Raw genomic sequence first — 13,569 nt, forward strand, 5'->3', positions numbered from 1 at the left:
TAATGTAAATTAAACATATGATTAAAAAATAAACTTTAGTAAAGCTAATTTGATTTAAATCGTCACCCTTTTCCATTTAGATTTTGTAGATATATAATTTATGATCTGTGTGTTTAAAGTGTGAATGCAGCATATATAGATGTGTGTGTCCAACACCACAGTCAAGCTTAAAATACATAGCAGATTTCATTTGAATCTTGAATGCTGTATCCTCCAACTCTAATCTTCTCATAAGCACATCCCTACCCAATTGCTAAATCTACTTTCCTTTCCATTTTGTACATTTGAATTTTTAATGTAAATGATATTTTATGCTTCTTGCCTTATTATGCTTTTTTTTACTAAGCACACTATTTTCTAGGTATATCTAAATTTACAGCATAAATCAAATTTGTATTTCCTTCCTTGTTTATATAAAATATGTTTTTACTACAATATAAACAAATTCTGAATTTTACTCCCTCAACTCTTGTAAGATCACTTCCTAATTACTACCCATATGGGCCCACATTCTTACCTTCACACATTAAAACTTGTTATATAAAGAATAATAATAAAAATAGGATAAAACAAAATTTTCAGAATATAAAAATCATTCACACAAACATAAAAATAGCCCCTGCAAAAATAAATTAATGAGCAACACAGTAATATACAAAAGAAAAATAAACATATATAATCTAACCATCAAGTATCCCATAAAAAGAAAAGCTTGGAAGCTATAAAGTAAACAAAGAAAAACTATGAACTTCAAAAGTTAAAATCTTGACAAAATATGATAAGGCAAAGTATTTCCAAAATGTCACTAAATTTATATTCTGTTTTTCATCCAAATTCCATTCAATATTCCCTTGAAAATGTATCACCAGTGAGTTTTTGTATCCCAAGTGTCGATATAAAATATAGAGTTGAGATTTTTCCACTGTTACAGGCATGGGTGTATTTTTATTCTTCTCCATGAAGCCATAATGTTAGGCCAGTACCATTATTGAAGACAGTTTCTTTATTCTACTGTGGTTTTCTGGGCTTCATTATCAAAAAAAAAAAAAAAAAATCATGTGTCCAAAGTTGTGTGTTTATTTTTAGGTCTTTAGTTGCATCCTGTTGATCAACACCCACCCCACTTTGGCCAATTTTATTAATAGAGATGTGAAGTACAGAGTAAGATTAGAAATGGTGACAGTTCTATTAGTTATTTCATTATTTAAGGTTGTTTTAGCTACTCTTTCTTTCAATTCTAAACTGCAGTTTGTAAAGAAACTTGACATATATAGTTAAGTCTGAATCAAATAGAACCCAAGGCCAGTTATGTGATAGCTAGTGATTATAGAGAAAGGATGAATTAGAGTAACAACCTAAGGTTAGACATGAAGCAAAAGGAATTCAATTCTAACAGGGAAATATTATAGTTATAATTAATCTTTTATCACTCAATTTTATAAAACCTCAAAAAGAAAATGAAAACAGATGAACTATGTGTAAGGAATAAAAGAGTATAAGAATTGGATTACCTATGAATTCATTAGACTTTTGCAATTATTGACAGAGACAAATATGGCTAGTATCTTCATATATTTATAAAGGCTAGTGACATTTTAGATAGCAAATAATTCTCATTTCTTTTCCACATGTTAGGTATTAGAATTATAACATGAAGGCACTGGCAGATTCAAAGTTGGCTCAAATCTTTCCTTATTAATGGAGGACACACTGATATTTTATCTTGTTCCAAAAAAATAGAAACTGTAGAAAAGTTCAAAACTGACAAAATTCTGTTAATATAAAATTTGTATTTAAAGAAATTATTAAATATCAAAAGAAAAATGCACATGGTTTCTAATTTCAGAACACAACTAATGAAGTCAAAAGAATAATATAATAGAAAACCCTGTAAATGCTTAATACATTCGTATATATTAAATATAAGAGCATAAAAGAGAAATAATAAAGTTCAATTCATCTAATTAAATAAACCAACTTTAAAACTGTTAAGTTATTTTTGTAGTTTTCACATCCTAATAAATCACAATAAGTTACTGGATGACCATATCAGTGTGTCACAAAACTCCAAGAATTCGATGGTTAAACCACATTAAGCTTTATTTAATATTACCATAATTAGAACCCATATCTTCCATCTGTGGTGTGTTCTGTTTTCAGGGTGACACCTAAGACCATCCACTTGATTTCCTCTGTTTATTTTGCCATTGAAGAAATCAATAGGAACATTCATATTTTACCTAACATTTCTCTATTAGTTGACATTCAATGTAACTTAATGCTGGATCATGTGAAAGGAGGTTTGTCTTTGAAAAGAAAGGAAATTACTCCTAATTACTACTGTACAAATCAGAGAAGATATTTAATTATACTTACGGGACCTCTATGGATAACATCTTACAAATTTGGACCAATCCTGTACTTCTCCAGAACTCCAGAGGTAGGTCATGAAGGGTTACATTTAGTGATACACTATCTTACATTAGTCTGAGTTTATGAGCACCAAAGCTGACTAAAAGGAAGTGAAGTCAATTATATCTATTCTGATTGATCAAACATAAAAAGTAGATACAATCTTTGGTGAATACAACTTTATGGCAAACTGGTGGGAGAAAGAGCATAGTATGAAATGACTTACCATAAGACATGGTTTGTCTTTACTTGTATAGCAATTCACAAAATGTTGGATATAATTTTCATTTTAAGATAACGAATAGACACTTTCTCACACTTCTAGCTTGTTCTTTAGCACATTTAGATCTTAGACTGATCCCTGTGCATTCCATCTTCTTTATAATGATACTTATGGTCAATATCTTTCAGATTTACTGTGGTTATTCTAATTTCATAAGTGACCAGGAACAATTTCCTCATCTCTACCAGATGACTCCAAAGGACACATCTCTACCCCTAGCCATCGTGTCCCTAGTAGTTCACTTCAGATGGAATTGGGTAGGAGTGATCATTACAGATGATGACCATGGAATTCAATTCCTTTCTGAATTAAGAGCAGTCATGGAAAGAAACACTGTCTGCTTAGCATTTGTCACAATGATCACATATAATCATATATTATACTTTAAAATGATGAATACATATTATCACCAAATAATAATGTCATCAGCAAAAGTTGTGATTGTCTATGGTGATAAAGAATCTCCTGTACAATTGAACTTCATGCTATGGAAATTCAAAAACATTCAGAGACTCTGGGTCAGTGTGTCACAATTTGATATGATAACAATGTTAAGAGATTTCATGCTTAACTCCTTGTATGGGACTCTTATTTTTTCACATCAGCAGTCTGAGATGTCTGGTTTTAAACAATTTATGCAGACAGTACACCCTTCAAACTACAGTAATGACATTTCTTTTGCTAAACTGTGGTGGACCTCCTTTAAGTGTTCTTTGCCGCCACCTAATTGTATAACACTGAAGAACTGTCCAACCCAAACTCTATTTAAATGGTTTTTAGTGCCACCCCTTGGAATGTCTATGAGTGAATCATGTTTCAGCTTATACAATGCTGTGTATGCTGTGGCCCACTCACTTCATGAGATGCTTCTGCAACATGTAGATACCTACTCAGAGAATGATGGAAAGTTACTGGAATTTAACTCCTGGAAGGTAATAAATATTATACTAAACAGCATCTATATCATAGAGATGGCATTTATAAAGGGAATCATTAATTCAAAATCCATGTAAATAAGTAAGACTTATTGTAAATGCATGTCTTTCTGTACCCTACCACTGCATAGGAGGCATATCATATTACTGTCATAATTTATGAGACAACCAGCATTGGCACCCAAGTCAACATTTCATAAATTTAGTCATGACATTTTGACCAATATTTCAATCATAAACACATCTCATTCCTTTAACATTTGAAGTTTTTGCTTATAAATTAATAAATGAAATTATGAAAATAAATTGTGTTTTATTTGACCAAAATTTTTTAATTAATGTAATGAATAAATCTGAAGTAATTTCTAGTTCTTTTGCCATATTTTGAAATATTGAGTATTTAGATTATCTTATGAGCTAATAATACTGTTGTCAGAAAAAAACAGATAATTTTTCACTGCTCTCAAATCGTGAAATTCATGTGGATGTGTGTTATGATATAAAATCCTATGAGAAAATGATATTTGTATACCACGGGGAAACTTTGCATGCATACGAAATATGCTTTATTTTTTCAGTAGTGAATACTTCTGAAAAATGTGGATTTTAGGAGTATATATGGATATTATTGATATTCCAAACTTTAAAATTTCTATACTAATATGTCTGAAGTGCTGAAATTAAAGTGACAAATGTGTTTTAGATGTTCTCTTTTCTGAAGACTATACAATTTTCAAATCCTTCTGGACACCAAGTAAACATGAACCAGAATAAAAAACTGGATACAGAGTATGACATTTTCTATATCGTTGATATTCTAAAACAATATGGACTTAAAATGAAAATAGGAAGGTTTTCTGGTCATTTTCCAAATGGACAACAACTTTTTATGTCTGGTGAAATGATAGATTCAGCTACAGATATCAAGAAGGTAATTTAGTTTTAATAATTATTGTTTATGTTAGACAATAATAATCTTGTCTACTATTTGTTTTGTCATGGTATAAACATTTTAATATTTTCTTATTTATTGAATTACACTGTCCTAATCTTTCTGTCTCTCCCCTCTGTGTCTGTCTATCTATCTCTCTGTCTCTTTTTCTCTCTTATACCTCTCTTAGTTTCTGTCTCTGTCTCACACTCTCATAAGTGTTTCACAATATACAAATCACCATGTGTTTGTATAAGTTTTATCTACCAAAAACAAAGCAATGTGATTTTGCTTTAGAATGGGATACATGTGTGTAAAAGGAGGTGGTTCAATGGATTTCTTTTGTGTATCATTGCAGCTTTTACCACATATGTCAAACTATTTATTTCTATAATATATCTGATCTTTCCTCAGATGCTACCTTCCATATGTAGTATGCCTTGCAGACCAGGACTCAGAAAATACTTTAAAGAAGGAAAGGCTCCCTGTTGTTTTGATTGTTACCCTTGCCCAGAAAATGAAGTTTCCAACAGGACAGGTGAGCATATTTTTTCCTCAGAGTAATGAAATTGCTTATATCTCCCATATGCACATAGTTTTCAAATGTCCTTTGTGGGAAAAGAAATGATAAATAACAGTAAAAAAAAATCAGTAACACTGTGATCTGAAATAATAACTTTCTCTAATGTACTATGTTTTTATCTCATAATTCTAGAACCAATGAAACAATATTTCTTCAGAATACAAGATGTTAATGTATTTTTACAGTTGTATACTTCAAATTTATTGATGACATAGATTCTATGAATCTTTGCATTCCAGAATCCACTGAGTTTTTAACACCACTAGATGTTACTTGATTTTATATCATGTTTTTGAAGTATGCATTTTTGAGTTTTCTATGGTAGATTAATAATATAATTAGAAGTTTGCATTTTTCTATTGCCATCTCATTCACACTCAAGATTGGAGTCCAACAAATGGAAATCTGAATAACAGCTTTTATTCTATTATTTATATATAGTATGCACAGAGATGTCATAATTAAATAGGTAGTACTGATATCTACATTGAGGTTAATAAAAACTTTGGAAAACATTTTTCAAAGTAGTGTTACAATAGGAAGACATCTAGCTTAAACCATAGCATTTCTGAAAGAAGCCTTTTCTCCCCAGTACTTATTTCTGGATTTTTACGCAATATTAAGGGTCCATATATGTGTGATTTTATCTTTCATCTTCAATTCCATTAAATGATCAATGAGGCAAGTTTTATTCCAGTATAATAGGATTTTTATTACTATAGTTATGTAGTATAACTTGAAATCAGAAATGGTGATTTATCCAGAAGATCCGTTAGTATTCAAGGATATCTTGCATTTCACATGACATTAGGAAATGTTCTTTAAAGGTATGTAAAAACTGATGTTGTTTTTTTGATGGGATTTGTTGGTTCAATATGTTGAAGTTGAAAGAATTAATATTTTACTATGTTATTCAATTGATTCAAGACATTGTAGATCTTTCTATCTCATCCATGATTTGAGGTTTAAGTTTTTCATACAACTTTCATTTGTTTGTTATAGTTTCCATAAGATAATTTACGTTATTTCAGTTTATTATGAAGGGTATTGTTTCTCTAATGTCTTCTTCAGTCAATTTGTCATTTGTATATATGGAACTTAGTGTGTGTGTGTGTGTGTGTGTCTGTGTGTCTGTGTGTGTGTGCACATGTTAATCTTGTATCCAGACACTTTGTTGATAATTTATATCAGCTCCAGGAATTCTCTATTCGAATATTTAGAGTTACATGTGTTTAAAATCATATCATCTATGAATGGTTCTTTGACTTCATTTTCTCTATATTGTATTGTCTTTTTTCTCTAGCTAAAACATCAAGTACTGTAATAAATAGATAAGAAAATAGTGGATCTGACTTGGTCCTGATTTTAATTAATTAACTTATTTATTTAATTGTTTAATCCTAAGGCTGCACCCTTCTTGGTCCCCATGTTAAAGAATCACTACATCTACCCTACTACTTCAGCTTTGAGTGGGTCCCTGTGTGTAGCCCTCTTCTCTGGCATAAGTGCTGCAAGGCTAGACTCATCCGCTCCCACTGAGATCTGATAAGACAGTCATGGAGTTTGAGCTGCATGTTTGCTATAGATTTGAAATGGGCCTTGGCCCACCTCATGTATGCTCTTTAACTGATGGTTCAATTTCTAAATGCTTGCAGAGGGAGCAATGCAGGACTGATACCCTTTGTTCACATCCTCAGCAGAATGTTATGTCATATGAATTTTTTGATATTAGCCATTTTGATGTGTATAAGATGCAATCTCAGGGTCATGTTCATTTGTATTTCCTTGATGACTAAGAATGCTGAAGTTTTGTTTTTAATGCTTTGTCACTATTCTAGATTCCTCTGTTGAGAATTCTCTGTTTAGCTGTGTACCCTATTTTCTAATTGACTTGCTTGGTTTGCTGATGTCTAACTTCCTGAGTTCATTCAGCTGTCATATGTAGGGTTGGAGAAGACACATTTACAATCTGTATGCTGTCCTATTGACCATGTCCTCTGCCTTACGGAGCCTTTCAGTTTTACGTGATCCTATTTACCAATTGCTAATCTTTGTACCTGGGCCATTATGTTCAGTTTAGAAAATTTTTTTATTTGTTCCAATGAGTTCAGGATATTTCCCACCTTCTCTTCCATTAGATTTAGTATATAAAGTTTTTTTGTTGTTGTTGTTGAGGTTCTTGATCCATTTGGCCTTGTGTTTTTTCAGGGTGATAAATATGGATATAATTAGACTAGCACCATTTGTTAAAGATAACTTCATGTTTCCAGTACATGGTTTTGGATTCTTTGTCAAAAATCAAGTGTCCATAGGGCTTTGTTTTTTTGTCTGGACTCAATGATTTGAATAATCTGTCTTTTTCTATACCATAATCATGCATTTTTAAGTCACTATTACTCTTTAAAATAGCTTGAGGGATGCTTTTCCTTCCAGAAATTCTTTTATGTTCAGATTTTTTTAACTATGTTGTTTGTTTATTTTTCTTCTTTTATCTTTTTTTGTGTGAGATTAAAAATTGTTTTTAAGGTATCTATAAAGAATTATGTTAATATTTTGATGAGAATTGCATAATCGCATTGAGTCTATACATTGATTTTGTCAACATGGCCTATTTTACTATCAATCTTACCAATCCATGAGCATGAAAGAGTTTCCCATTTTCTGATATTTTATTCAATTTTTTTCTTTGGAGACTTTAATTTCTTGTTATATGTCTTTCTTTTGCTTGGTTAGTGTTTTATTTTACATTTTTTTGTGGACATCATAAATTATATTGTTGCCATAATTTCTTTCTCATCCAATTTATGGTTTATTTTTACATTGGACTACCATCTTTTTGAGGTATTTTTGTATCCACTACTTTGCTGAAGGTTATTTTTAGCTACAGCACTTCTATGGTGGTATTTTGGGAGTCACTTATGTATACTATCAACTCATGTGTGAATAGACATACTTTTTCCAAATACTTATTGTGTTTCAATTTGTATTATCTTCATCTCCTCAAGTTGTTATGATGTTCTAGCTAGAAAATCACTTACTAATTTGAGGAGACAGGGAGAGATTTAAAAGACTTGTCTCATCGCTGATTTTAGTGGAATTGCTTTAAGTTTCTATCTACTTAACATGATGATGTCTTTGGCTTGGTGTATTTTGATTTTTATTATGTTCGTGTTTACAACTTGTTCCTTATCTCTACAAGACTTTTATCATGAAGTTGTGCTGAATTTTGCCAAAAAATTTTCAATATCTAATGAGTTAATCCTGTAAATCTTTTTTTAGTTTTGTATATGGTGGATTATATTGATGAATTTTTTTTAATATGAAACATCCCTTCCTCTCTGACCTGAAGCCCACTTGATCGTGTTGGATGATGGTTTTAATGTGTTATTTTGATTTTCAAAAACAAAACTCACAACTATTTTGAGTTAAGAATTTTGTCATCAGTGATCATAAAGGAAATTGGCCTGCAATCCCCTTTGCTTATTGAGGTTTTATGTAGTATAGATATCCATGTTACCAAGACCTCATAAAAATAATTTGGCAGTGTTTCTTTTCTTTTAAGTTTGTGAAATACATTGATGACCATTGGTATTTACTTTACATAGAAAGTCTGGTAGATTTTTGTGCTAAAACCATCTGTGCCTGGGCTTAACTTTATTGGGAAACATTTAATGACCACTTGTATTTCCTTAGGTATTATAGGAATATTTAAATTCTTTGCTGGTCTTCATTTAATTTTAGCAAGGTTTATCTATGTAAAAAAATCATCAATTTCATATATATTTCTCAATTTTGTGTAGTACAAGTTTTGAAGTAAGTCTTAAGGATTCTTTGAAATGCCTCAATATACATTGAGCATCCCAGAGGAAACATAGTGGTAAGTAATAAATCAGGGTTTTAGAAAGGAAAATTAATTCTAACACCATGAAGAGTAGGCAGCTGCCCAGATCTTGTGCTAATTAAGTCTTATAAAATGGAGAGAGACTATGTGTGATTTTTATCCAAGAATACAATATAATGTTGAAAGTATAACATTTTTATTATGCTTGATTATTATGTTCTTGTTGTTGCTGCCTCTCCCATCTCAGTCCCCCTGCCACTGATCAATCATCAATCCATTAGTCCTCTCCCTTGCCTCCTAAATGATGCTCCCCTCCACCAGTGTCTCAGACTGGCCTATGTATGCTGCTGGTTGGTGGCTCAGTCTCTGACAGTGCCTTGGAATCTGGGTTAGTTTAAACTGTTGGTCTTCCTCTGGGGTCACTCTCCCTTTTAGCTTCCTAAGTCCTTCCCATAATTCAAAAATAAGAGTCACTGACTTCAGTCCATGGGTTGGGTGAAAGTGTCTGCCTTTGTCTCCATCAGCTTCTGAAAGTTCCTCTCAGAGAACAGCCATGTCAGACTCCAGTCTATAAGTACATCATAGCATCAGTAATAGTGTCAGACAATAGTGCCCCTCTCTCCAATGAGATGGATCGTCAGTTGGGCTGGTTATTGGACTATCTTTCCTTCAGTCTTTTCTCAATTTTTTCTTTGAGTTCTTTGAGACAGGAACAATTCTGGGTCAGTAATTTTAATTGTTGGTTAGTAACCATGTCGCTCCACAAGAGGACCTGACTAACTACTGAAGGTGGGCTCATTGAGTTCCCTCTCTCCAATGTTGGGCATTTTTGCTAAGGTTACCATTAGTGAGTGCTGGAAGTAGGTAACCTTTCAGATCTCTGGTACTTTCTAGAGGGTTCTCCACCTTTCAACCTCTGAGGCTACTCATATTTGTTAATTCTATTGGCCCTGTGGGCTTCTCTCCTCCCACCTCATATCTGATCCTGTTCCAGTTTTTTCCTTCCCCACCCTCTCACATTTTCCCCTTTCCCTCTGTCAACTGTGAATATTTCCTTCCCTCTTCTAAGTGAAATTGAAACATCCTTATTTGGTCCTTTTTGCTTGTTGCACTTCTAACGGTCTTTGGTTGTTTTCAAGGTATTATTTACTTTTTGGGTAATATCCACTTATCAGTGAGTACATACCATGTTCTTCCTTTTGTGTCTGAATTACCACACTGGGGAGGATATTTTATATTTCCAGTCATTTGTCAGTAAAATCTAATGATGTATTCATTTTTAATAGATCAATAGTATGCCATTGTGTAAATGAACCACATTTTATCTATCCATTCTTCCTCCGAAGGACATCTGGTTGTTTCCAACTTATGAATATTAAAAATAAGGCAGCTACAAACATTGTGGCTCACATGCTCCTGAGGTATTGGTGAGGCATATTTTGGGTATATGCTCAAGAGTGACTTAGCTGGGTCTTCAGTTAGAATTATTCCCAATTTCCTGAGGAACCACCAGATTGAGTTCCAGAGTGGTTATACCAGTTTGCAATTCCAACCAGCTCTGGAAGAGTGTTCCTCTTTCTCCTCATACTCACCAGAATTGGCTGTTGTTTGGGTTTTTTATGTTAGCCATTCTGATTCTTGTGATGTCAAATCTCAGGGTCATTTTGATTTCCGTTTTCCTGATGACTAAGGACTTTGAACAGGACTTTAAGTGCTTCTAGGCCATTCAAGATTCCTCTGTTGTAAGATCTTTGTTCAGCTCTGTACCTCATTTTCTAATTGAGTTATTTGGTTTTTTGGAGGTTAGCTTCTTGAGTTCTTTATATATTTTGGACATTAGTTCTATGTATGAAATAGGGTTAGGAAATTTTTTTTTCAAACAGTAGGTTGTCAATTATTCCTATTGATGGTGTCTTTCGCTTACAGAAGCTTTTCAGTTTCATGAGGGTCCCTTTATCAATTCATGATCTTGGTGTCTGAGCCACTGATGTTTTGTTCAGGAAGTTTTCCTCTATGCCAATGAGTTTAACTATTTCCCACTTTCTATTCTATTAAATTCGGTGTGTCTGGTGTTAGGTTGAGGTCATTGATTCACTTGGATTTAACTTTGTTCAAGTTCATAAATATGGATCTATTTTCATTCTCCTGTATAAAGAACAACAGTTAAATTAAATGAGCACCACTTCTTGAAGATGCTTTCTTTTTTCCACTCTATTTTCTGTCTTCTTTGTCAAACATCAAGTATTTTCGGCATATGGGTCTATGATGTATCTGTTGGACTGAACTCTAAAACTCTAAATTTTTATTTTCTATGATTTTCTGATTCAGCATTACCAAACTTATAAAGCCTTTGATTATCATTTTAAAAATTGTATAAAAGCAAAAAGGAAAAGGGGACATGGGATAGGGGTTTTCTAGGAAGGGGAAATGGGGAAAGGGGATGGCATCTGAAATGTACATAAAATATCCAATAAAAAAAAACAAAAAAAACAATGTCTCTTTCAAAATAAGTTTACATAGTGAATAATAAAGACTCTAAATATTTGTACCTGTAAGAACATATGTATAGAAGAGAGTTTGGGATTATAATGGTTTAATAAAATATTGGCTGTAAGTTCTTTTTGGAGATATGGAATGGTAGAGTTTATATGTCCAAATAACTGCTTGAGACAATAAGTATGATCACTCATTTTGCTGACATATATTCTTCTATGTTCTTCTTTTGCAAAATAAACACAATTATAGGGTAAAATTGTATGATTCTATGAGTGGTCAATCTAAGGCATATTAGTATGGAAACATAAAATTTATGCAACAATAAGGCTTTATTTTTGAAAAATATAATGTGAACAAAGCTTGGATAAAGAATAGAAACATTGGAAATTAGGATAACATCATATAAAGATCCCATATTTAAGTTTTCATCAAACACAAGGTGTAAGCTTAATAAAGTTTAGTTACCTTGTGATTATTCTAGAAAAAATTAAATCTGGTAATACTTCCCTTCCTATACTAGACACAGATCAATGTGTGATGTGTCCAGAGGATGAGTATGCCAACACAGATCAAACTAAGTGCCTCAAGAAAATTGTGACCTTTCTGGATTATAAAGAACCCTTGGGAATGGCTCTGGCTGGCTTGGCTCTAAGCTTCTCTGCTCTTACAGCTATTGTACTCTGTGTCTTCTTGAAACACCGAGAAACTCCCATAGTGAAGGCCAATAATGAAACTCTCAGCTATGTCCTACTCATCTCCCTCATATTTTGTTTTCTCTGTTCATTGCTCTATATTGGTCATCCGAGTACAGCTAGCTGTATGCTTCAGCAGACTACATTTGCCATTGTGTTCACTGTGGCTGCCTCTAGTGTCTTAGCCAAGACAATTACTGTAGTGCTGGCATTTAAGATCACTGTTCCAGGAAGAAGACTGAGGTGGCTGCTGCTTTCTAGGGCACCTAATTACATCATTCCCATATGCACCTCCATCCAAATGATTCTCTGTGGAATCTGGCTGGGAACTTCTCCACCATTTGTTGATGTTTATCCTCACATGATACATGGATACATCATCATTGTTTGCAACAAAGGTTTCGTGATTACTTTCTATTGTGTCCTGGGATACATGGGCTCTCTGGCTCTAGCCAGTTTCACTGTGGCTTTCCAGGCAAGGAATCTGCCTGATACATTTAATGAGGCCAAGCTCCTGACATTCAGCATGCTGGTGTTCTGCAGTGTCTGGATCACCTTCCTCCCTGTCTACCACAGCACTATGGGCAAGGCTATGGTTGCTGTGGAGGTCTTCTGTATCTTGGCCTCCAGTGCAGGGATGCTTCTTTGCATTTTTGTCCCAAAATGCTACATTATTTTGTTGAGACCACAAATAAATTCTTTTCATGATTTTAGGAAAATGCATGCCAAATCTAAAAATATTAATTGAAGTTAACTCTTACATAGTATACCAAACATGTCCACATGATGACTACACTGCATTCTTTGTATTATGTCATTATGTGAGGTTCTCCTTTTTAAAAATGTAGAGAACAAGCTCGGCAATAACAATCTAAAATATGAACTAAATATCAGTCTATTGGATCATCCCATGTAATCAGCCTTTTTCATTGAATATTCTGATATCTGAAATTTATACACATGGTTACTCATGTGTATAAATTATATCATTTGATATCTATTGCCCAGTACAAATTGTGTGTTATTATTAAATTCTAAAAAAAAAATTTCATTGTGGATCTTATATATAGACAGCATTTAAGGAGGAAAACATATGTATTGATCTAGATTGGCAAGGAAATCTATAAAACATACTTAAAGAATTTTCTATGTTAGTTGGTATCCCTGGAATTGGGATCATAAGAACAAGGAAAGCTCAAAAAAGGAAGAATGAATCTCACTAAGACTACAATAAACAATTGAATGTAGATGAAGGGAGGAAATTGGGTGGGAGAGGAAATGGGTTGGGTATGAGGGAAATCAGGTGTATGAAAAGATAGGGAGAGAGAGACAGGTCATTAAACAAAACGTGGCAGTGGGAGTTGAGGAGGCATCTCAATGATATGTCAGATACCTG

At 33.0% G+C, this 13,569-nt stretch overlaps 1 protein-coding gene across 2 annotated transcripts in view; it reads left to right on the forward strand.

Moving 5' to 3' along the window:
- LOC117720782 (vomeronasal type-2 receptor 116-like) overlaps window positions 1-13,569 on the forward strand; it is a 40,323-nt gene that overhangs the window by 4,439 nt on the left and 22,315 nt on the right. Inside the window, exons 2-6 of one of the 2 annotated variants that reach the window (XM_076940284.1) lie at window positions 2,161-2,440; window positions 2,824-3,627; window positions 4,334-4,561; window positions 4,976-5,099; window positions 12,002-12,921. In XM_076940284.1, the coding sequence (XP_076796399.1) occupies window positions 2,161-2,440; window positions 2,824-3,627; window positions 4,334-4,561; window positions 4,976-5,099; window positions 12,002-12,921 (2,356 nt within the window). Of the gene's footprint in view, window positions 1-2,160; window positions 2,441-2,823; window positions 3,628-4,333; window positions 4,562-4,975; window positions 5,100-12,001; window positions 12,922-13,569 lie in introns of those variants that run through there. The other variant, XM_034519451.1, reaches the window with a different exon arrangement.

This window comes from Arvicanthis niloticus, chromosome 1 (assembly GCF_011762505.2).
Source record: "Arvicanthis niloticus isolate mArvNil1 chromosome 1, mArvNil1.pat.X, whole genome shotgun sequence".
In the NCBI taxonomy this organism is placed as follows: Eukaryota; Metazoa; Chordata; class Mammalia; order Rodentia; family Muridae; genus Arvicanthis; species Arvicanthis niloticus.